Source organism: Alexandromys fortis, unplaced genomic scaffold (assembly GCF_014885135.2).
Source record: "Alexandromys fortis isolate MF-2015 unplaced genomic scaffold, M_Fortis_MF-2015_v1.1 scaffold_13, whole genome shotgun sequence".
Classification (NCBI taxonomy): domain Eukaryota; kingdom Metazoa; phylum Chordata; class Mammalia; order Rodentia; family Cricetidae; genus Alexandromys; species Alexandromys fortis.
Window position 1 is genome coordinate 7,535,824 of NW_026067908.1, and position 24,014 is coordinate 7,559,837.

The 24,014-nt window shown below is 45.8% G+C and overlaps 1 protein-coding gene across 4 annotated transcripts in view; it reads right to left on the reverse strand.

Moving 5' to 3' along the window:
* The window catches only part of Fyb2 (FYN binding protein 2), a 106,381-nt gene that overhangs the window by 67,294 nt on the left and 15,073 nt on the right, over positions 1 to 24,014 (reverse strand). For all 4 annotated transcript variants that reach the window (XM_050136341.1, XM_050136339.1, XM_050136338.1 and 1 more), the window contains exon 2: positions 2,681 to 3,428. In XM_050136341.1, coding sequence (XP_049992298.1) covers positions 2,681 to 3,428 — 748 coding nt within the window. The remainder of the gene's footprint in view (positions 1 to 2,680; positions 3,429 to 24,014) is intronic.

The following is a 24,014-nucleotide window of genomic DNA, read 5'->3' on the forward strand; positions in this document are numbered from 1 at the left end:
CAAGACTTTATGTCTGCCCCTCCTGACTTTGAGATGCTGACTCCTTTCTTACCAATGTCTGCTCATTCTTTTAAGGCTGAACTCCAGTGATGGATTCATAAAAATGTCCTCTTGAGTTCCCGGAACCAAGGCCAGGACTAACAGTCTAATCTCCACGCTCTGGTGTATTGCTAATGGTGCTGCACCTGTGCCATGGCCAGGAGCCTCTGCGGGGACTCTTTCCTAGCTTATGGGAGGGACCATGACTGTTCACTGAAAAGACTTGTCAAGTGCGGGCTGAGCAAATAGTACGGGACTGGAAAGCAGACTAGGAATTGATCCCTGAGTTTCCAGGGCCCTGACTTCAAGGTTCTTAGGATCTATGAACTCAGTGTCTTCAGATTGTCTCCACAGCCCCCATAGTGTGTATCTCTACTTTCTGTATTCATAAATACGACGCCAATAGGAATCCGATGATTATACATGAAAAATCATAGGTCATGTTTCTCTTGACAGAAAGGACACAACGTTTTTAATAATCAGGGGATCTTCATTTTTGGTTCACACAACGCAGTAGTTGTCTATATAGGCCCAAGCTAAACAAGCAGACTGTGTTCCACATATGCCTCTGGGAAGTCCGTGTCCTCCACAAGCTAAGATTGGGGGGGGGGCAAGTTTCCTTCTTGCCCTTCCTTTAGAGGCCACGTCTCCAGAAGCTCAGGGCCAAATTACTCCCTTCTTAGGCTATAACTGTAAGTTTGTTGAAATGTTGGAAATTTTAATTTTAATAAAATCAAGAAGACATATCAATTATTAGCTGGATATGCACCCCCCAAGCACCGTGCTAAGCTGATCTGCATGGCTATCACTAACCGCTCCCGACTAGCTGCTTCTGAGAGACGACCCTCCCCTCCTTTGCTTTTCCCCATACAGCTTTCTTTCCAGCCACCTTGCTTCCCATTGTCATCAGCACCTATTTATTTACTATGTTCCAGGCGTTATTGTAGGAGCTGGAGAGAGAACTGAGGGCAGAAACAAATAGACTCCTGGCTTCAGGGATGCTCATCATAATAACAGAGATTAATGATACAGAAGGAATGAACAAAGAAAGGAGTCCTGGAGGGCTACCTGGAGTGGAGACTGTAGGCTGATGAGCCAGGGGAAGAGAAGTCAGAGATACAAAAACTAACATGCAAGGCCATTAAGGGTATAGTACTTTAGTTTCTATCCTAAGGACAAGGGGAAGCCTTAGGATGTGTGGGGGTGATCCGCTCATACATCAAGCCATCTGTCAGTTCGTCCGTCCATCCAATCATCAATCAATCAATCAATCAATCACTAAATAAATATGTTTTGAAGACTTAACTTTATCTTGTTCTTGGGTGATAAGGCGATGGGTGAGATAAATTTTATGCTCTGAAAACGCCACCTTACAGAGGCAAACAAGTGTGTGACACCTTACTGGGGAGAGGCAAGGGCCATGAGAAAACCACAGAACTGCAAGAACTCCAAGGGCAACAGGAACCACGAAGATGATTCAAAGAGTCCACCCAGAGCAGGGGTCACTGCAACAGAGACTACGAAAGAGGACGGAGTCATGGTCAGGGACCATGCAGAAGAAATTTCTGGGCAGATCTGTGCCAAGTCCTGGAACAGAACTGGCGTCTTATGTCTAAAGACTGCATGGCAAATGAATCGGGAGACAAGGAGGATGGAGGAGAAGGCCAGCACCAAACTGTGTGAGGCACTGTAAGAAGGTCGGGCAGATTTTGAGCAGCAGGGTGATGTGACCTCGTGCTAACTTAGAGGCTCACCATGTCTGTGGTGGTTGGGGGGGGGGGCGACACAGGAACATGGAGACAGGGAACGGGTGACTGGACTGGAACAGCACACCAGGGGGCAGGAGGGAGAGAGCAGGGAAAGCAGCTGGTAATGGTCCAGTGAGAGAAAAGTATGGTAGAGACTAGACGCTGGGCAGAGACGGAAGTTGAGGGATGCCGAACATACTTTTAGGGTAGAGCCCGACGTAGTTGATGAATTCAAAGCAAAGAATGGAAAGATGAGGAGATGGGAGTTTCCTCCTTAGGTTTTAACCCTGAAATGATGAGTTTTGTGCCGTTTTCTACACAGAGAAGGCTGGTGATGAATTTGACTCATGCTAGAACATACGAAGCTTTAAGAAGTTTATAAACCACCCGTGTTGGGCTGGAGAGATGGCTCAGCAGTTAAGAGCATTGCTTGCTCTTCCAAAGGTCCTGAGTTCAGTTCCCAGCAACCACATGGTGGCTCACAACCATCTGTAATGAGGTCTGGTGCCCTCTTCTGTCCTGCAGGGATACAGGTAGGCAGAGTACTATGTACATAATAAATAAATAAATAAATAAATAAATAAATAAATAAATAAATAAATAAATAAACCACCTGTATTCACACAGCTTGTAGTAGGATTCAAGCCCAAATTCAGTCAAACTGTGCCACCATGCAATTATGGATTAAATACCTGTTCAAAACCTGAGACTACAATTTAACAGGTATGCCAACTAAAAAAAACCCAAGACTACAGTTTAACCGATATGCCAAACATAGCCATGCTGTAGTTCCATTGCAGAGGCTGTATTTACCTCAAGTCTGCAGGCTCGGGGTGAGAAAGGCACAATGGTCTTGTCTTGGGTCCCACGGGGACTTGGACTTGATTTCTTACCTGGAACCAGGCTGGTAAGCTCGCATTCATAAACAGGCTGGCACGGGCTGCTCCTGGGGCTCCCCTCCGCTCCAGGGCTTTCTGTGCTTTTCCTGCTGTGCTGAGGAAGTGGCAAGGGGGAGGGTTCAGAGGCCACGGGTGATTTTCTCTGGACCATCATACGGCTCTGGGGAGGAAGGGTCTGGACTCCTGTTGCCTCTGGGCCCTTTTCGGGTTTTCTATGAGCAAGCCCCGTGGTTTTTTGTCCTTCAAGATGGAAGGTCTTATTCCCACAGTTGGTAAGGGGAGGAGCTGGGGACAACTCACTCTTCTGAGATGAAAATTGCTCCCAGTTCCAAAGCTTATACCTGAAGCTGCTGATGCCCATTCCTTTGCCCTCGCTGGATGTCTCGGCTCTTGATTTAATCACATCTAATGGCACGGCAGCTTTCTGGGAGTTTCTTGCAGGACACACAGCAGATGTTTCTGGAGGTCCCGAGGAACTTGAATTCTTCTGAATATCACCTCTCTGGGTCGACTTTGTTTTCTGGCTTTTAAGAGGCCGGGATACTTCGGCAGAAGAATTAGGTAGGGGCTGATGGTGGGGGGATGAGAGACGCTTCCTGCTAGCCAGACTCTGAGTTGGCTGTGTGTGTCCCCTGTCCTCCTTTCGAGAAACACCAGCTGGTAACTTAATAGGTCCTGGAAGAGGTGGGGCATCAAACTTTTGAAATTTGGCTCGAAGTTCCTTGAAGTTGCTTACTCCTTCCTAAAGCACAAAGAGGAACAGAAGTGTCTGGTTACCCTGGGGAACTGTGCAGCACCATCAGCTGACTTCATTGTACCTGTCAAAGGTCTCCCATGGCCGACGCGACAGAAGTGTTCCCCAGGTGAGCGATACTAGCCAGTGCTGCTGCTGTCAATGTGGATGGGGGAAACCACTTTCTCCCTCTTACATCTGGCCATGTTGGATGTTCTCATGGCATGGAAGGACCAATCAGAGACAGCACTAGCAATTGATACATAAACCTTTTTGGTGTTTTAGTAAGACAGGGTCTCACTATATGCAACCCTGCCTGACCTGCACAGAGATCCGCCTGCCTCTGCCTCCTGAGTGCTGGGATTAAAGGCGTGCGCCACCACATCTGGCTGATAAGCCTTTTGATGGGCTTTTCTCTTGAGAAAAATAGTTAAAAATCTGCTTTGGCCTAGAACATTATGTTGTCTCTGTTTGCTCAGAAGATAATGGAATTTTATCTCCGCAGGGAACAATTGAAACATGACTAGTCTTCTACAAAGAGGGTGTTTACAGTTGATCTGGAGTCTTGCCCCACCTTCTACCCTGACCTACTTGAGTCACAAAGTGCACTCCCATCCATTTGTCAAATATTTCTTTCCACTTCCCTGTTGATTTTCAGCTCACTCTCCGTCAAGACTGCCTCTAGGAGGCCCAGGAGAGCCAGCAGCTTCCCTGCTCCCTTGATGCTTTCGCATCTCCTTGTGACTTGGCTGTTGATTTTCACACTTTGTAAGAGCAAACTTCAGAAGGCTCGCGTCTAAATCCGACTCTGTCCTTTCTCATCCAGGCAAATTCTACGCCCAGTCCTGTCTTAACTTCTCTTGCAGTTGTATAAGATTATACAATATTATATGCTAGAAGGATTGCGTTACTACACAGAAAGTGTCCAGTGGAGGGGATACATAGGAGGGCTGTGACTAAACCAAAGTTCCAAGGGGCCAGACAATATATTTTTTTTTGTTTGTGGTTCCCTTTGGAGCACAGCTCGAATCCAGCACATGAAAAGGGTTTTTGGTAATGGCAGCCCAGGCTTAGGGCAGAAGGTAGGTGTGGGGGACAATGCGGGAGTGTCCAGGACTATATAGGGAACTGGCTGTTAGTCCAGCCTGATAGGCTTGGTACTTTTCCTACTGTTCCGCCTTCTCCTATTAGTGCTCATTTATCTTGGTAAATGCATTCTGGCATCTTTTGTCTGCATGGGAGGCCAGAGGACATTTAACGGAGCCACTCCAAACACGAAGAGCCATTATTCTCTCCTGATCACGTTTCAAGGTGTTTTTTTTCTTTCTTTCTTCCTTTCTTCCTTCACGTACACAGGCCATTGTCATGGCAGTGACTTTAGATTTTGCCAGCGGAGGGAACGCTGGGTGACCTTTCTTCGTCATGTTTACAGTTGACTCACACCTGCTCCTGGGAAGGCAGGGAAGTTGACAGGCATTGGAAGGCAGGTGGCTGCAGGCTGGTTGGTGAGCTCTCCTCATCCCACTCCCATACATACCTCCATCCCAGCGCACGCTTATAGCTCTCTCTGCAAATTGCCAGTGACTTAATACTTGAGTCAACAGATCAGCTAAAGCATCTCCATGTCCTCTCTCCTGATGTGGCAGAAGCCTGTACTGGGAGTGGCATCAGGGAGCCTCAGGGTGAAGTCCTGGCTTAGTCCTTCTCCAGTCAGGTGCCTTATGAAATCCTTCTGATGACTCTAAGTCTACTTTCCTTACTATAAATGAGGACTTATTCAAGCGGCTGAAATATGAGGGTTAGGAGTTCAAGGCTAGCCTAGGATACTCGAGGAGCCCTGTTCTCATAAATAGTACAGGCTGGCTGAGGCTGGAAAAGACATGTACTTTCTCACAACAGTTCAGGATCAAATAAGATAACAGACATACATACTTCTGGGTGAGTAGTTATAACATACAGTACATGGTCTTACCTATTGAAAAGATTTCAGTTTAGTACCACGAAAAAGATTTGTTGTACAAACAGTCTCCAGGACCCTGCAGCTTACAAAATGGAGACTCTCCATCTCGTAAACAAGAGCTCCACAGTCCCCTCCCACTTCACTTTCTGACGCGTTGAGTTCGACTCTTGCGGGTAAATAAACAAATGAAAAAATATAGCATTTGTCTCATTGTGTCTGGTGACTTAGTGCAATACCCTCAAGGTTCAGCCGTGTTATAGTGTTAGAATTTCCCCTAGCCAGGCAAGCTAGCGCACACATGAAGTCCCACTATTTGGTGGGTGGGTGGAAGCAGGAAGCTCTTCTGTCAAGGCCAGCCTGGGTTATCTACTTAGGCTCTTTGCCTATTTCAGTTGCTGGGAATTAGACCGCTCTAAAACACTGTTTTGATGTCCTGCTTTCTTGGGTCTGTCCCCAGATGTTGAGTTGTTGGATCATACGGCAATTCTATTTTTAAGTTGTTTCGTTAAAACCTCCCTGCATACTGCTTTCCATGGCAACCACATCATTTTACGTTCCCACACAATGGCACACAGGCTTCTTATTCATCAGCGTACTCACCAACTTTTCTTTTTCTGGATCCCAGCAGGCGTGAACTGGCCCATGGTTAAAGTAATGCCACCACGATTTTTTTCTTTGTTATCTGAAGCCATGTGAACTAGAAAGCTATTACTTGGTAAGATTTAATCTTTGTTGGAGTGATTGTGCAAAACCTTCATAGGAAATAGATGGTGCATTTGGTAACCTTCAAACTAAGGACCTCTGCAAAGAGCACTGGTTCAGGATGGGGCAAACCTGGCTATGCTTGGGTCATTTCCCCTTTCCATAGCTGTTCATTAAGTACCTACTATGCAGACAAGACTGTTTTCAGCATCAAAAGCCTCTGTTTTCAGATGTCACAGTATACTGTCAGGGAGATGGAGATTGTAAGTAAACACACAAGCAAACCTTAGGGGCAGGAGCCAGGTGGGGACTTAGGAAGATGTGGCAATGGTGTGTGGCTCCTCTGTTCTGGTCTTCACTGTTTTGCTCCATCACATGCCAGAATGGGTGTTGGTCTCAGTTCGGTGATCATCACACCTCTTCAGCACGACACTGTTTCCTTCTCCTTGGTGGGCATGGGGAACAGATGTGATCTAGACTTTGCTGTTTAACACTCTCTGAGATTTCAAAGTTGAGATCATGAGGTAGGTGGCATGGGGGTGGGGGCTGGGAGCTAACAGTGGGTTAAAGCCTTCTGGCTAAAACCATAGCTCCCTTTTAAGGCCCCCACATCTTTGTGAGCTTCCCCTGTCTTCTTGCTACTGCCACTTTGAAATGGCTTCTTGATGGTCTTTTTGCTTCGACTCTGAGCTCTTCTAATCCTTCATTTACCCAGCTGTTAGACAAATCTGTTTAACAACACGAATTTGATCACGTAAGCGCTTACATGCTGAAAATCCTTCAAACTGACTTACTCGTGCTCTCAGCTCAGCTCCAATACATTTCCTGAGTGCTGAGACCCATCCTAATTCCTCTCCCGAACTTTCTCATACCCCCGGGGCCCCTCCCCAGCAGATGGCCCATTTCTTGCCTCATTGTGTCATGTACATTGCCCTCTCTCATCTCCGTACCTTCAAATGTATTATTTCTTCTACCTGGAATATCCATTTCTCTCCTAATCCCTCAGGTTAGCCTATCTGATTCATATCAGTTCACAATATGTACTGCTTGCCTTCTAGGAGTGAGATACTCAAGTTATGATACCTAGACTCATGAAACAGACAGACACCTTGGATCACTGCAGTATGCTGTAGGAAATCATTGCATACACAGCCCAATAGAGGCTTGGAGAAGCAAAGAAACCTTCCTAGAGATGACAAGGGACAGCAGTGGGCCAACAGTGGGAGGGTGTCCAGAAAACAAGAACCAGAGGAAGAGTTAGAGGCGAGGCTGCAGCAGTCTTCCTTTTTTTTTTTTTTTTTTTCTGTTTAGCACTTGAGGCAATCATTAGAACAGGAGGCATGACTGACGGTTCTACTGAAGAAGGCGATGTACAACAGATACACCTTCTATGTCTCTTCGATGGCAACAAGCGACACCACCTTCTCTCTCCGCCTGCTGTCCCTTGAAGGCAGCCAGCCCAATGCTGTGAACTCGCCCTTCATGCGGAGGCCAGAACGGTCAGTGTTGCATCTCCAGGCAGTCTCTCTGCTCCACCTCTCCAAGCGGAGGTGAGGGAAATGAGCTTTTGGGAGCCAAGGGTGGGAGAGGTTGCCGAGCTACGCAGCGGATGATGGCGTCCATGGGCTCCCACGTGCATACAGCATCCTTCCCAGTGTGCTCGGTAATTCCTGAGGCCATCTATGATAAACCCCTTGCTGCTTAGACAGGTAACAACAGATTTGGTCATTTGCAATGAAGATCACTGACATATCCATCCCGCTATGCTGTCCTCCACAGCACCTCTGAGCACTCAGTGTTTCCGTCCATCTCAGTCAGGGTAGAGACTCCCCAGGGGCAGGCCCCTGGCTGCAGTTCAGTTTTTTGGTCACTGCTGTAACATCAGAACCGGGAAGAATAGAAGTCTTACAACAGCTGTTCAATAAAATCTTGATGATCGGATGAAGATGTACAAGTCTTTCAGAATCTAGAACACACACACACACACACACACACACACACACACAGTACCTTGCTTTCCTCTAGTCCTGAGGCTCACAGAGTGAAAAAACTGAACCAGTGAAAGCATGCTGGGGAAAGTCAGCAGGTCCGGAGACAGGAATTGTAACTGTAGTGTTTTTAACTTTCCTGGCACATCGTTGTAAGGCCAGCTTTGAAACTCCACAGAAACACACAATGCCCTCCAATGTCGGAAGATAGTGCTGAAAATAGCTTTGGAAAACGTCCTGGGCACTTCGGATCTGGATGAGCCAGGTGAGCAGCAATATGGTCCACTTAGGAAGCACGTGGCAGAGCCCTGCCCGAGATATTGTGGGAACAATCAAAGATAAAAGGCGCGGTGTCCTCTAAACAGAAGAGGCTTATCTCTGATATGGAAAGGAGGGGGCATCCAGCCACCATAAACAAAGCAAGTACTACTTCAGAAGGAAGCAGTCAGGATCAAACGCTTCTGAGTCCAGTTCCCTGGACTCGATGTTATGACGTCTCAATTTAGCCAAACATGGAGAATGACACTCAGGTGTCTCCCGTACGTGCACACGCCACATGCTGACGTGAGTGGTTCACACACATTCACCTGCCCACACCTGTTGGGTTCCCAGATGCAGACAGACACCAAGCACAGAAAGCCTACACGACTCCCTCAAGGTCACAGAAGGTCAAAACTTAGATTGGACTCCTGCAGCCTGGCTTTGGAGCTCATGGTCATCACCGACTCTATGAGCACATGTGCTCCCGTGCCCCTTTGTGTGTTTCAGACACATTTGATAGCTGTTTTCTGTCCTCTTCAGCCTCACCGTGAACTCTTATGCATAGATCTCTATTAATCTCTTCAATAGTCCCACAATGCAAGCATGCGTATACCCCATTTTATAGATAAGGGAATGTGTAGTAAAGAGAGCTCCTCAAGCTTATATAGAACCATAAAGTCATTTTATTGCTACTTTGCAACTGTACTTTTGCCACTGTTATGAATCGTAATGTAAATATCTATGTTTTATTAAGGGCTGAGGAGGCCCCTGTGAAAAGGTCATGATCGTGTGACCCCCAAAGGAGCCTTGAACCATTGACAGAGAAAAGAACATCACATAGGAATTTCAACCCAACTCCATGTACTCCCAGGACTGCTTTCAGCCATCCGGAGAGTGTCTTTATCAATTTAGAACCAGCTTATAATCCTTTGCTGCCTCACAGAAGTTCTAGAACTAATTGTGTATATGTCACAAGTCCATTAGAAACTGTACAGTAACCACAGCCAACCAGGTGGTTCAGTGAGTAAAAAGGCTTCCTGAGCAAACCTGAAGACCAGGGTTCGGTTCCCAGACGCAATGCAGAAGGGGAGAACCCACCCCCTGGAAACCATTGCCTGACTACTTGTACACTGTAGCACACATGGGCCTGCACTCACACACACCATACAATGGCAATGAATAAAACAAACTAACAGAAATTACCTACTGATTATTTTATAAAAGCAAATTAAAATTTCAGAGAACCTATCTCTTAAAAAGTCTTTTAAAATTTATATCTTAAGTGTTTGAGTGTTTTGCCTGCATAACTGTATGTGCACTGTGTGCATGCCTAGGCCCAGATCCTCTGGAACTGGAGCTTGGGTTATGAGCCGCCGTATGGCTGCTGGGAACTGAATTCATGTCCTTTACAAACACGGCCAGTGCTCTTAACCACTGAGCCACATCTCCAGCCCCCAGGAACCCTCACCTTCATTTGCTTTTTGTTGTTTATATTGACAGGGACACAACATTTTCCTAATAAAATTGAAATTAAAAAATTATAATAAATGACATAGCAAATATGCTCACGTAGTCTTGGATTCTGAGGGTGAGGGTGGTTCTGATGTGATGTAATCTAAAAAATACATAAATATGCAAAACTAAGTAACAAAATGTAGTTTGCTGATGGATGTCATTTTTATAAAGTAAATTTGCAGATGAGAAAAAGTCTGGTGTTAAATCACATGTCCCTTTCTGATGTTTATAAAACATGGGATGGAAGCTACTTGGCCACATTTCTTTGCTGGGCAGAGTATCATTGTTCTCCAGATGTCCTTCCATGATGCCTACATCACAACACACCACAGTCCCCCCACTAGAAAGAACAACAGGTTTCCAGTGAATTAGCCGTGACCCCACGTGTGAAAGCTGATCGAATGCCCCCCCCATACCAGCTGTGCCCCTCAATTGCCACTAATTTCCGAGTTTCCATAGATCGCTGAGTAGGGCTCTCCACCACAGGAAAACACAAGGGCAACATGGATGGGAAAAGCTTACGACAAGTCTGAAACCGTCCCTGCTGGACAGCAAATGCAGGGACCCTGAGGGATAGGCAAGCTAAAAATCCAAGGCACAGGGAAGCTGCAGACACCAAAGAAATCATGCTCTAGCCAAAGAGGGAGCCATAGCGGCCAGGCATTAGCTAACACAGAAAGAGGGAGAAGTCTTACAGATAGTGTGGGGTCACTTTTCAGGAATACAAGCCTCACCACTCTGAGAGCTGGATAGTGGGGAGACTGCCTGTGTTCCCGGTACCAGGGATTAACACCTACAACCCCCAGGAAAGGGTAAAAATGGCACCGAACAGCCTGAAGTCTTCTCACCTGCCCTGGGAACAATTCAGAGTAAAACCTGAAGCCCCCATGACATCAGGATAAGGACTGATAATTGCTCCCTGTCCTCCTCAGTTAGGTATCAGGGCCCTTAAGGAGGACTCTCCATGTGATCCAAGGAAGGAAGCTAGAACTGGGGCCTACAGGTCAAATTCTTCCTTTGCCATGTCTCCACCCATGCAGACAGGAAGCCAGTTCCCAGTGTCCAGTGTGATCACGCGTCTCTGGGCACTCCTTTGGGTCCGCTCTGCTTGCTTATCGCCTTCTACCTTATCTCGGCTGCCCCGGGGCCTCTCCCAGCCCTCCACTCTTTACAACGCAGCAGCGCTCTATTCATCTGTTATCTTCAGCTGATAGCTGGGCCAGCTAAGCGGAGCAACCCCAAACATTCAATGCCCTCTCAGTGAAGGCAGTTATGGAAAACAGCCGCCTAACCACAGGACCGAATGTTTTGTCAATAAATACACCGTGGCATCATGAATCAGTTTGGGGCCCTCGAGATGGCTCGGTGGGTAAAAACACTTGGCTCTTAAGTCTGATGGCCTGGGTTCAAGCTGCTGACCTCATAATCATCACAAAGATGTGGTGGCTTGAATCTGTAATGACAACGCTTCCACAGAGACAGGAGACACCTCCCCAAACCTCCCAGACTAGCTAGCCTAGAGTTTGCTGAGTGGCAGAAATCACGGAGTGGGGAGAACCGATTTCTGTGAGTTATCTTCTGATACAGACATGTGCGCGCGCACGCGCACACACACACCCACACCCACACCCACCCACACACACACACAATAAATAAGTCTGGTGAAGCCTGCCTGAAGTGAGATGATGGTTTTCACTGGAGGGGAGGCTCTGAAGCCATTCTGGGCTGAAGAGTCAGCATAAACAAGAGAATGAAGGCCTGCAGGTCCCCTGCATTTCAAGGGGCAGCCAGAACATGGCAGAGGCGATTGGAAAGATGTACTGACGGAGGCTCTTCAGAGCCTTTACTCAAGGAAGAAATAATCTTGGTTGCTCTACAAAAGAGCAATAAGAAAGAGAAGGTATTTTGGTGCCGCGAGCCTTTCAGAGAACACAGACAAGGTTTAGTCTTTATTGGCAGATACCTTTTCTTTAAGAAGGCCTTTCTGTTCCTCAGCAGCCAGAGAAACTCTGGAACTGGAACTCAAGGTCCCAACAGTACTTGGTAGCAACATAAATAATCCATTACATCTCCAGTGTCGGAAATGAATACTTACGAGCCAACTTTCCCCCCATCAAACCCTGCACCCAGGTCTTTCCCAGAACCCAGGCTTCATTGCTCTCTCTGTCTTTGGGAAGTTGCTTGGAATCTTGTCTTGTTAGGGTTTCTATGGCTGAGATGAAACACCATGGCTGAATCAACTTGGAGAGGAAAGGGTTTATTTTTCCATATCACTATTCATTATCAAAGGTCAGACAGGAACTCAAACAGGGCAGAAATCTGAAGGCAGGAGATGATGTAGAGACCATGGAGGGATGTTGCTTACTGGCTTGCTCCTCATGGTTTGCCTAGCCTGCTTTCTTATAGAACTCAGGACTACCTGCTCAGGGATGGCACCATGCACAATGGGCTGGACCCTCCCCATCAATCACTAAGGGAATGCCCTGCAGGCCTGCCTACAACCTGATCTGATGGAGGTATTTTCTTAGTTGAGATGCCTCCTCTCAAATGACTTCAGCTTGTGACAAGGTGACATAAAACTATCTAATAGGACAATTACTGAGATCCAGGTTTTAGTATATGGATGTGTGCTGTGTGAGTGTGCCTGTGGATGTAGATGCCAATGCACACATGTGGAGGTCAGAGGTCAATCCTGGGTATCAGGCCTTGTTTTCCATGGTTTGAGAGCTGGTTTCTTTGTGGCTTGCAGCTTTATTATACACCAGGCTAGCAGACCCACTAGCTTTCCGGCTATGGTTCCCACCTCGAATCTCACATGGGAGTGCTTGGATTACAGATGTGTGCTACCACACCTGTCTTTACGTGGGTTCCAGAGGATCAAACTCAGGTTCTCATGCTTACACAGCAAGCCCTCGGAGAATGTCTCCTTAGTCTAAGGTTTAGATTTTATCTCAGTTAAAAAAAATATGTCTATAATCTTTATGCAAAAAAAAGATTATAGTCCAGATTATGGTCCAGATATGCTTTGGGATGCAGAAGTTCTCCAATTTTCAAAAGGAGGCATATTACAGATTCTGTATACGTAAGCCCTGGCATGGTTTGCAGCAGCATGCTATGCTCAGACCGACTACTGTTTCCATAGGAAAACCTGAGTGTTCATCTAAGGTCCAGCAAGTACTGACCTGAATTGGATTGATTCAGGTAGGGTTCTGATACCAAGACAGTTACGACAAATCAGTCATCTTCGAGGCATGCTGCACTTGGGAAATGTGGGTGGGGCATCATGGAATCGTATAGGATTTCCCAGGAAATCCTACAAGACTGGAAGAGGAAGAATACGGCCGTCTGTCTGTACCAGGCACAATAAGTGATATCTGCCCCAGCAGAGAGTCCAGCAGGCCATCTGCTTCTGCTTATATTTTCGCAGTTTTTCCTCCCTGGCCATCAGCTGCATGAAACAACTCTTCAATGACTCTAAAATACAATTCAATTAGAATTTTTCACTCTTTTTGAAAACCAGCACTATCCATACCTCTTTAGCAAGTAAGATACTACTATCTTAGCCAGGGATTCTAGCGCTGTGATGAAACACCATGACCAAAAGCAACCTGGAGAGGAAAGGGCTTATTTCATGTCTACTTTACCTTCTATTATTAAAGGAAGTCAGGCAGGGGCTTAAACCGGGCAGGGACTTGGAGGCAGGAACTGAGGCAGAACCCAGGGAGGTTCTGCAAGCTTACTGGCTTGCTTCTCATGACTTGATCCAGCTGCTTTCTTATAGCACCCAGGATCACCAGCTCAGGAGTGGCACCACCCACAATAGGCTGGGCCCTTCATATCAATTACTGATTAAGAAAGGCCCTATGGGTTTGCCTATAGCCAGATATGATAGAGGCATTTGTTCAATATGGGCTTCCTCCTCACAGATGACTCTAGCTTGTGTCAAGTTGACATAAAGCAGGCTGGCACAAACACTAACCAACTCCTTCAGCTCCTCGATCTGATCTCAAGCCACTGTGACATGTCCTTCCTCTTCCCACTCTTTCTCTCGTGCTGTGGAAGCCAGGACTTTACATAATGCTAGGCAAGTGTTCTACCATGGATTCATTCACCTTTACTCCATGATCACATGGACCTGCTACTCTTCCTGGATGAGGACCATACTTTCCTGCATCCTCAAGGCCTGTGCTTCACCTGTTCGGGGTTTCTCTGCCAGATACCCATCCTTCACATCATACCCATTTCTTTTACATCTCGCTCAGAAACTCCCATGAGGCTGTTACCACTGCCCCTCAAAACCTCTCCTCAGACCTCTTCTGGCAACTGCTCTTGGATGTGTCCTGGAATGCCCTGGGGACCCCTGAGCATGTCCCCACTGACCAGAATCTCTCTGTGTGTGTCCACAGTGCTTTTGGTATGGCCATCTCAGCCTCTCATGCAACAACACACCTGGACGCAGTTGCCATTCTCTTCCCGTCTTTACCACTTTATCACATCGCTCAAGTGGATACTTTGCTCCTCCTGGATCCCTTGAGCTCATTCATAGCGGGCAGAGGAGGCCACTCATCCCGGAGCCCACAGGTTCTATGATGAGTGACTCCAAGTGTTCAATAAATATTTACCAGAGCAACTCTGAACGAAATGAACGAGCAGATTTCAGATAGTGGCCCGGAGGGGAATCTCATTTCAAAGAGGGCTTTCTCAGAGAACTGCCAATTAATTTCCTGCCAACAATGCACCTAAATTGCTCTTCTAATCATGGTACTCCCCTTATTAAAAATCCTTCAGTAGTCCCCCATGGCCTGATGCTAACTTACACATAAAGCCCTGTCTGCTGATTTTTGCCATCATCCCCATCTTCTTTCCCTGTACTTCCTACTCCATTAGACTCAGCCCCGCCCCCTCCGGAAAACCGAGTTGCCTCTGTGCATTTGTTCACGCCACTCCCTCCACCTGGAGTGCCCGCTCCCATTGATATCCTGCACTCATATCCATCGTCTGAGACAAGGACAAGGTGTCAGTCCCCAGAAGCACAGTCAGCTCTGATCCCCTCAGCCTCTGCTTGCCCCTATGTTTCCAGGTTTCTGATTGTATCTCTGTCACCTATACATACCTGTGTCTGCTTTAACTGCCCCCCCCCCCAGCTGACCTGATTGTATCTCTGTCATCTATATATACCTGTGTCTGCTCTACCTAGAGAGCCTAGCAGGCAGCGATTCTTGGTCTGGAAGGATTACTGTACATGAGGAGAGAAAAGGGGCTGGGCATATCCCCAGCCATAAAACAAACCTGGGGCACATTTTCATTTTCATAGTTCAAAACGCTTTCAGAGAGGATACTGGGAAATGTAACAGAGAGTGATATTGTCTCTGTGTGTAGGCCCCAAGTCCACAATGGTTGTCTTCCTCAATCACTCTACTTTATTACTCAGGGTCTCTTCGGACCCAGAGCTTACCCCAGGCTTGTCTTTACTGCTGGTTTTGCAACAGGCAGGCGCCAAGCCTGCCTGCTTTTCTGTGGGTTCTGGGTAATCTAAATTCCAGACTTTACAGCCATGTGGAAAGCGTTTTACCCACAGAGCTATCTCCCAAGACTGAGAAACTGGTATTTTAGAGCCAAAAGATTCCCCCTCTCAAGGCGCAGGCCTATAGAGCATCCAGAGCCGAATGACGAGCAAAGCAAACCACTACTCACTCACCGGAGTCACAAGATTTACAGAGCCCTTTAGGAAACAGCTGAGCAGTGCTGATTGGCATTGCTTCCAGGTATCAAAATGTTGCTGAGCAGGGGCTCTGTGTTGGTGCTGAGGGTCTCTAAGGAAAAAGATGCACCATATGCCTCTGAGGTCAGTTTCAAATTGAAGCCCCAAGCAAAGCAACCTAGGTTTTAATTATGTCAGCAGACGCGAGGATCAGGGCCTCAAGGCAGAATCTGCAATCCGTGTAAATGTGCCGACCTGCTAACTGTCCCGCTACCGCCCATTCTCCATTACCTGTCTGTCCCACACTTGTTGGGTACTGGAGCTTGGGGCAAGAATGGAGTTTCTGGGCCGACAGGATGTATTGGGTAAAAGTTCTTGCCAGATCCTCAACATCTACAGTGGGAGGAATCAAATCCCTCCTGAGAGTTGCCCTCTGCCATGTGGGTACCTCCATACCCAGACACACAATGTAGGAGGAGGGAGAGGAGGCGCAAGAGGGGGACGGGGAGGAGATTGAGGCTTCAGCAGAAGTGGTTGGCTGAGAAGCTGGGAAGTGGACTACAGTCTATTTATTTAAGAGGGCTCCCTGGGTCCCCAGCTGTCCTCCCCTACTCCTCTCCACACAGAACAGCCAGTCACTGTCCATCTGGGTTGTGACAATTTTATGTGACATGTAATTCACCAACCACCTAAAGGAGAAGGGTGAAAAGGCTTCCTGGAGTCACCTTACTGCTTTAACCCTCCACTATGTTATGCAAATGCCTCGGCCGGTGGGGCCCTTTAAATTTCTTAGATTTGTTTTGTATATCGGAATCCCAGCCAAATAAAGAAACTTGGAAAGAAATCAAATCCCATTCGCTTAGGGATGTTAGGTATGTTTTCGGGAAGGAACAAATCAGGTCCTCCCAGGTTTTCTGTCTCTATTACATCTCCGTTCTGCAATAATTTCACAAAACTTGTTTTTAAGATATGAAGTACCAATTGCCTGTGTCCTTCTGATCATCATATCTCTCCTTCTTCCTCCCCTCCTCCTTTCTCCTCCATCCCCCTCCTCCCTCCCCCATCTTCCTCTTCCACCTCCACTGTTGATATTGGTATGTAAACTGCTGTTTTTTGGACACCACCTTTGAACCCCTTAGAAAGCTGGCAAGGTGTGTGTCATTATCTTATTTTACAGCTTTAGGAGCTGGCTTAGAAAACAATTCAGTCGTGGGTTAAAAATCCTTGCTGTGGGCTCAGGAGGTAGAAGGGCTGTGTTTGGGCAGCTTTCAGTTGACTCTTTGTCACCCCAGTTCCCACCAGTAAAGTGATATCAATAATAGAGTTCAACAGCCAATTAACTCAGATAATCCATGGTCAGTGTTCATCACGGTGCCTGGCACTGACTGTGACGCCGGGGAAGACTAAGTGACCCTCACTGGCCTTGTCAGTGTGCACTGCTTTTAAGGGAAGTTTCTATTTCACAATAAAGTCTTCTAGAGTTTGCATGTGTGCCCCCACACTTCATGTGCCAAAAACTTAATTACTAAATTTATATAGTAATGAAAATTGAAAGTGGGCCTTGAGGAAGTCACCTCAAGATAGATTGGGTTGGATGAAGTCATGAGGGTGTGGCCTCCCTGGACCATATCAGCAGCTTTGGAAAATGAGGATGAGAGACCCAAGCACTCATGCTCTAACTTGCTGTCATGATACAATAAAAAGGCCTTCATCCATGCTGGCATGAAGACCAGTGCCGTGTTCTTAGATTCCCTGATTCCAGAACTTGAGGAATCATTTTCTCTTCTCAATAAATTACTCAGTTTCAGGTAGCTTGCTGTAGCCACATCACAGTGATCAACAGAGATCTGAGTCCAAATGTAATCGGTGTAACAACCAGGCTAGCTTAATATGAAACAGCAAATTTTTTTTTTTTTGTTTTTTGTTTTTTTGTTTTTCGAGACAGGGTTTCTCTGTGGCTTTGGAGCCTGTCCTGGAACTAGCTCTGTAGATCAGGCTGGTCTCGAACTCACAGAGATCCGCCTGCCTCTGCATCCCAAGACCAGCAGGGCTCACACTCGCCAGATTTACATGTAAACATTAGCCCAAGGCGAACATGCCCCCTAATGGGCTGGACTTATCCTTACATCCAAAATGCCAGATCTTTTCCCTACCTCCCTGGCCCTTTCTCAGCATTATCGTTTACTCTGAATCCAAGTTGTCATGGAGAAGCAATCAACTCCATTTTACAAAAGGGGAAACTAGAGCAGGAGGTCATGACACTTTGCCCAAGACGGAAGAGCTAATTAATGGTAGACCTCCTCAACACCATCTCCCAGTTTCTCACTGCTCACTAGAACAGCCTCAGATCTGGCTGTCAATAGACAAGAAATGCAACCGGTAGGTATTTGAAAGCCCTTCATCTGGAGCAAGATTTTTCAGCCAACAGGAACTAGTGCTTGAGAGTCCGTGCTGTGTCCATGGACATTCCTCCCAGTCGCCCAGTTGGCCTCAGGACCTTCTTCACTTGACGAGCAGTCGAGTCAGAGTCCCATGAGACAGGCTCACAGCAGCATCAGTGTGGTGGTTTGAATGGGAATGGCCCCCTTAGGCTCACAAATTTGAATGCTTGGTCACCAGGGGGAGGCACTACTAAGAGGTGTGGCCTTGTTAGAAGTGTGTCACTAAGGGTGGGCTTTGACACAGCCAGGCCTAGTGTTACTCTCTCTTCCTGCTGCCTGCTGATCCAGAACTCTTGGCTCCTCCTCCAGCATCACGTCTGCCTATGCATCACCATGCTTCCTGCCATGACGATCATGGACTAAACCTCTGAACCTATCATCCGCCCCCAATTAACTGCTTTCCCTTATTCCAGTTGCTGTGGCCGTGGCGTCTCTTCACAGTTATAGAAACCCTAACTGAAAGAATCAGTGACATACCAGACCCTGGTTTACACTCCTAGCACCAACTCACAAGGTCTCTCACCTTTGGAGGTAGACAACTATGTGGGACCAACACCATCTTCCATCCAGACGTTTCTCAGGAAAGACGCATCCCTGGCCCTTTGGAGGCCAGCGTGCAGTGACAGCTTTAAAGAGACACCCTACACGGTGGCAGTGCACTGGCCTCCACCAAATGTGTGGGTTCCAATAGTTACTATATACCTCACTTACCTGGCAAGCCCCCCAAAGCGAGAGGTGGTGAATGCCCTGTGCTCTTGAGAGCCCCACATCTCCTTCAGCCCATGTGTTTACTGTCCAGTTTTCTCCTTCCTGCCTAAACTGAGAGTCACGTTTGATAACAAGGCTAAGGAGCATGGGTTTGAGGGTTGAAATGCCTTAGGTTGGCATCTTGACCTGTGTCACCTGAACACAGCTGTTTCAGTTCTTTTTTTTTTTCTTCTGTTTCCTGACTCATGGAATGGGGAACCAACCACTCCCATCATGGGCAATAATGTTGGCTTGGTGCCTGGCACAAAGGAGGCCCCTAGGCAATGATGTTGGGGTTTGCAATGTTGCAAAGGAGGGCTGCTGGTGGTGATGGTGGTGATGGTGATGTTGATAACCCATGATTATGATGGCAGTGCTGGCAGGGTGACCATCAGTGGCCAACAGCACATGCCGAAGTCAATCAGCCTGGTACGTTCAGGTGGGAAGATCATTTATCCAATAGGTGGCATTTTACTTCCCAGTTACAATGATGCTTCAGTCTTGGCCCCTCCTGTATGTACCACACCCACCATGGCCACTCCTCCTCCTCCTCCTCAGTTTTAAATTTTCTAGTTATTGACTTATTGTATTCACATTGAACAATATAAAATAAACTTTACTTTATCTCTAAAGCAACTGTTACCCAAGGAAGAACTCGCAGGACCACCGAAGTAACAAGAGAGAAAATGAGGACAACTTGTTAAGACAAGTCAACAATCACCGCAGAACAAAACATAAACGCCCACAGGTTTCCTCTCAGTCTCCCTGGCGTGAGGCACTCATGTTCAACTGGGTTCTTAACACTTTGCTAACTAAATTCTGTACAGTATTAACATACCATGATATAGGAATCAAGAAACCATTTTGAAGTCAAATTTCAGTACAACAGTCCTCAAGGGCACTGCAACAATCCATACAATCTAGATTTTAAAGGTAATAACACTTAGCTTCTTATGAATGTGCTTAAAAATTAATGTACTAACAATTAAAAATGAATTAGGACCTGTAGGGAAAAGGAGAATGAAGTTTATTGATGGCTGCTTGAAAATATATAGGAATTATGTTGTAATAGTTTTCAAAAGTATTTTTAATTTTAATTTAATTTCTATGAGTGGTGTTGTGTATTTGTATGTGTACGTGAGAATGAAGATGTCTGTGGAGACTAGAAAAGAGTTGCAGATCTCTTGGGGCTAAAGTTATAGGTGGTTGTGAGTCACCATGTAGGTGCTGGGAATTGAACTTCAGTACTCTGCAAGAGCAACAAATGGTCTTAGCTGTTGAGTCACTTCTCCAGCCCTTCTGACCTATTCTAGATCAGAAGTTTTTCTTTTATTATTTCTTTCATTTTTTGAGATTATATCAGTTTCCCTGTCTCTTTCATCCCTCCAAACTCTCCCATAAGTCATACCTTCGTCTCTTTCAAATTCATGGCCACAGTCAGTTGTCAGTTGTTAAGTATATAATATATATATATAATATACATAATATATACATACACAAGTACACATATACATATATATTTATTTATTCCTAAGTACATAAAAATAATCTGTTCGGCCTGTATAATGTTGCTTGTATGTATGTTTTTAAAGTTGACCATCTGGTGTTGGATAACCCATGTGCTCTTCCATGGGGAAGACTAATTCTCCTCTTTCTGGCATTCCCTAGTTGCCTGTAGTTTTTTACGTAGGGTTGAGGACCCATGGGCTTCCCCCTCCTAGTCCATGTTAGCATGTTCACTGTCCTTGTTCAGCTCATGTTTAGGCAGCCATGTTGCTGATCCACATACCTTAACCCTTTACTTCCAATCTGTGAAATTACCCTATAACTTCATTCTCTTCTGCTGTTCCTCTCCCTACCTTATTCCCTAGCCTATCAATGGTGCTCACTCAGAACAACGCACTGGAACCCGGCTGAAAACCTCTGTAATGCCCATTTCTACTTCATCCTGGGAGTCCCTCATCAAGGATAGCCAAGAAAAGGAGGGGAAGAACAAAGGGAGCCCAGATAGGAGAGATTCTGACCAAGCCACCAGTTGGAGGTGGCCTTGAATTTTCTCACAGGGCGCTGGGACGGACCTGGGACTTGGCTCAGAGACCAGCTTGAAGTAAGTGATCCGAATAATGAGAGGGCAGATGACACAGGCAATTCATGTAGCCTGCATGGCTTCAAGAGCGATGGCAGGGGAGGAGGGGCTCTGGGTGTTAAGAGACAGGAAAAATGAATTATGACCTTTAAAGTCACAGGATCCTATACAAATAAAAATCACAGGCAATCGTTCAGCTTCGACAGAATAAAAAATGTGAAGTGACAACTTTCTGATTCTGTGGCACACACAGGCTTTACTTCTGATTCTCTGGCATACACAAGCTTTGGCTCTGATTGTGTGATATACACAGGCTCCGGTTCTGATTCTGTGACACACAGAAGCTTAGGTTCCGATTCTGTGGCATACATGGGCTTTGGTTCCAATTCTGTGGCATATACACGCTCCGGTTCCTCAAGAGGATCTGACTTCCAGGAGGCAAGACAGGAAGGAGGAATAACATTGGAGCAGTATCTCAGAGCCTCAGGTGTTCATCTACATGAGATTGCTTCTAGTTTAGGAAGTTAGAGTTAAGGATTAGAAACCCCAAGGTCTACCATGACACATGAGTAAAAGTTAATAGGTTCGTGTTAATTAGTTCTCATAGACTATGTCACAACTTGAGGAAGTTGGCTAATTGAACTTCTACAATCTATCTTTATTTTGGTAAAATGGAAAAAACTGTGTTTATTCTCTTTCCTTACTAAAGTTCTTATAAATATCAAATCAAGTGCCATAGGGAGATGCTTTGGATATAAGGCCACACAGGTTCAAGGCATTCTCTTTAAAGGTGCACAATGATGTGTCTCACACAAGAGCATGGTCTGGGTAGGAAGAGCAGAGTGTGTGCACCTAGCTTAGCGGAGACAGGGGGACGGCCAGCTAAGGACATCGGTGTCCAGAGCAGCATACCCTACCTTGGATGCTCAGACATAACTGTGAACTGATGAGCAGATGAATAACAAAGCTGGGTGGTGGAACACAGCCCTGCAGCTCCTACTTCTACAGAGTGGCACCCAGACGTGATGGGCTAAATCCACTTAAAAACCTGAGAAGGCTTAAAAATAAGGGAGAGAGAGAGTTTAACACAGATTTTGTCTGTTTGTTGGTGGTGTGCTGTAGAGAGATTTCCTGATTCGGCAACAGCAGCAGAAAAAAAAAGCTGCATCATTTTAAAGCACGGTTTCCTGGGCTGTGCCGCCAGTGCAAACTCTGGCTGTAAAGCATTTCAATGGCTTTTATGGGACTGGATGTTTGTGTTCCCGCTTGGGATCGGAAGGAGAGTGCTCTGAGACCGTGCAGATGGCTCAGCGCTCCCTGCCTGAACCTGGGCAGACGGCAGAATCAGGCTTAGTCAGGCGGAAGAGCCTGGTGGGTTCCTGTTGCCATACAGAGACGTGTTTTCAGACTGTGCAGTGCTCTGCGTGTCAGATTTGGCTGTAACTTGGATGAAAAGAGTTTCTGTGCTGCACACTCAGTCTCAGAGTTAAACTGCTGAGTGCGGCTCCAATGTGGACTTGCTGTGTGCCTGGAACTGTGTGCAGCTCAGGGGCACCAAATGGATCTGAGGCAGGAGCAGCTGCTCCATGCTGAACTGTGCTGGTCTCAGGCAGGAACTACCGTAATTACTGTAATAACAGCACAGTTAAGGTTTAGACTGGGCAGGAAACAGGCTGTACCTTATTACCATATTACCCCTACATGGTGCAACTTAAGTTTTTAAGAAGTGCTTAACATTTTAAGAAGTGCTCCTGGATAGTAAAGAAATTACAGATTCACAATAAAACAGATTCAGACAGACCACTAAATGGATCACAGTGTTGGATGAGTGTATGTAGGCTTGAGAGAGAGAAAAAAAATAGAGAGAATAAAGTTAATGCCTTAAAAAAAGGGTAAAGTCTTTGAAGAGACAGAATAAAGTAAAGTGATAGAGTAAAAATAAGCCACGTAAAAATGGAAAATTCACAGAGAGTCTGGATTATGTACATTGTGTTTTCTTTAAAATTTAAAATAGTGAAGGAGCTAAGTACAGAGAGACATTTCATTATATGGGCTGCCCAGTGGAAGCAGAATGAATATCATAAGGGTATTATGACTTCAGAATTTGGGTCTAAGGATATGATGCTTTGGAGAGGGTCTTCTTTTGTTTTCACAGAGGATGAGACCCTGTGGATTGCCTCTATCCCAATATGGTATTATAGACCACACCCTCCTGAAAGGTTGCTGTGAATACCCTCAAAAAATTACTTCACTCAACTGCCAACTAAGATGAAACTAGCACACAGGTTATACCATGAAAGATCTAATAAACAACGGCACCATTCAGCAGGAAGCAGTTTGGAGAGAAATAACTGCGCCCATGTTCCCAAATATTGTTTATAAACGTTCTTTTACATTTAAAGGGGGAAATGATATAGGTATGAATAATTTGCATTGGTATGGATTTTAAGGTCAATTTTATTATATGTATATGTATTTCTGATCTTTATTAAGGTATTGTGATTATGTAGTTCATTTTTAAAAATGTAATGTATATAGGTTGTTAATGGATAATCATAAATAATAGTTTTAAGCTTGTAGTCATGTTAGTTAGATTTTCTAGATATATAGAGATATATTTCAATTAGACAGGCATTCTTCATATCTTTCAAAGACTACAGAATATGGCATTTAAAATATTTTAATAAGTTAGGATAACTTAGGACTTTTCATGACAATGAGACACATCTGCTCCTGGCAGCACCAATCTACTTCAAGAGGAAGATGGGCATCGAAGAGGCTCCTTATGGAGTTGGTTAGCCATTTGGGCAAGAAACTGCTCTTGCATGGACTGATGCATAAACTGGAAACAAAGAACCCGCAGAAAGAGGACTGTTGAACTTGCCTAAAGGTGAGATGGTCTTTTGGGGTTCCTGACTCATGAAAGAGTCTACGAGACATTCTGCAGGACACAGCAGAAAGTGACTGAACTGTCTTTGGCATTTTCTGCTTCATGGAAATGTCTGCTGGAAACTATGGGCCTGTAGGCCGAAGATGGATGCCCCAACAGTACAGAGGAACTTTGGGTGACTGACCAGGCAGCGAGATGTCTCTGTCATTTCTAGAGTTTTGGACTTCTTGTTTGCTTAGATAATATTATATCCTTCTGGAGTCTTTGATGGAGTTGAAGAATGGATAGTTATATTTTTCCTTAG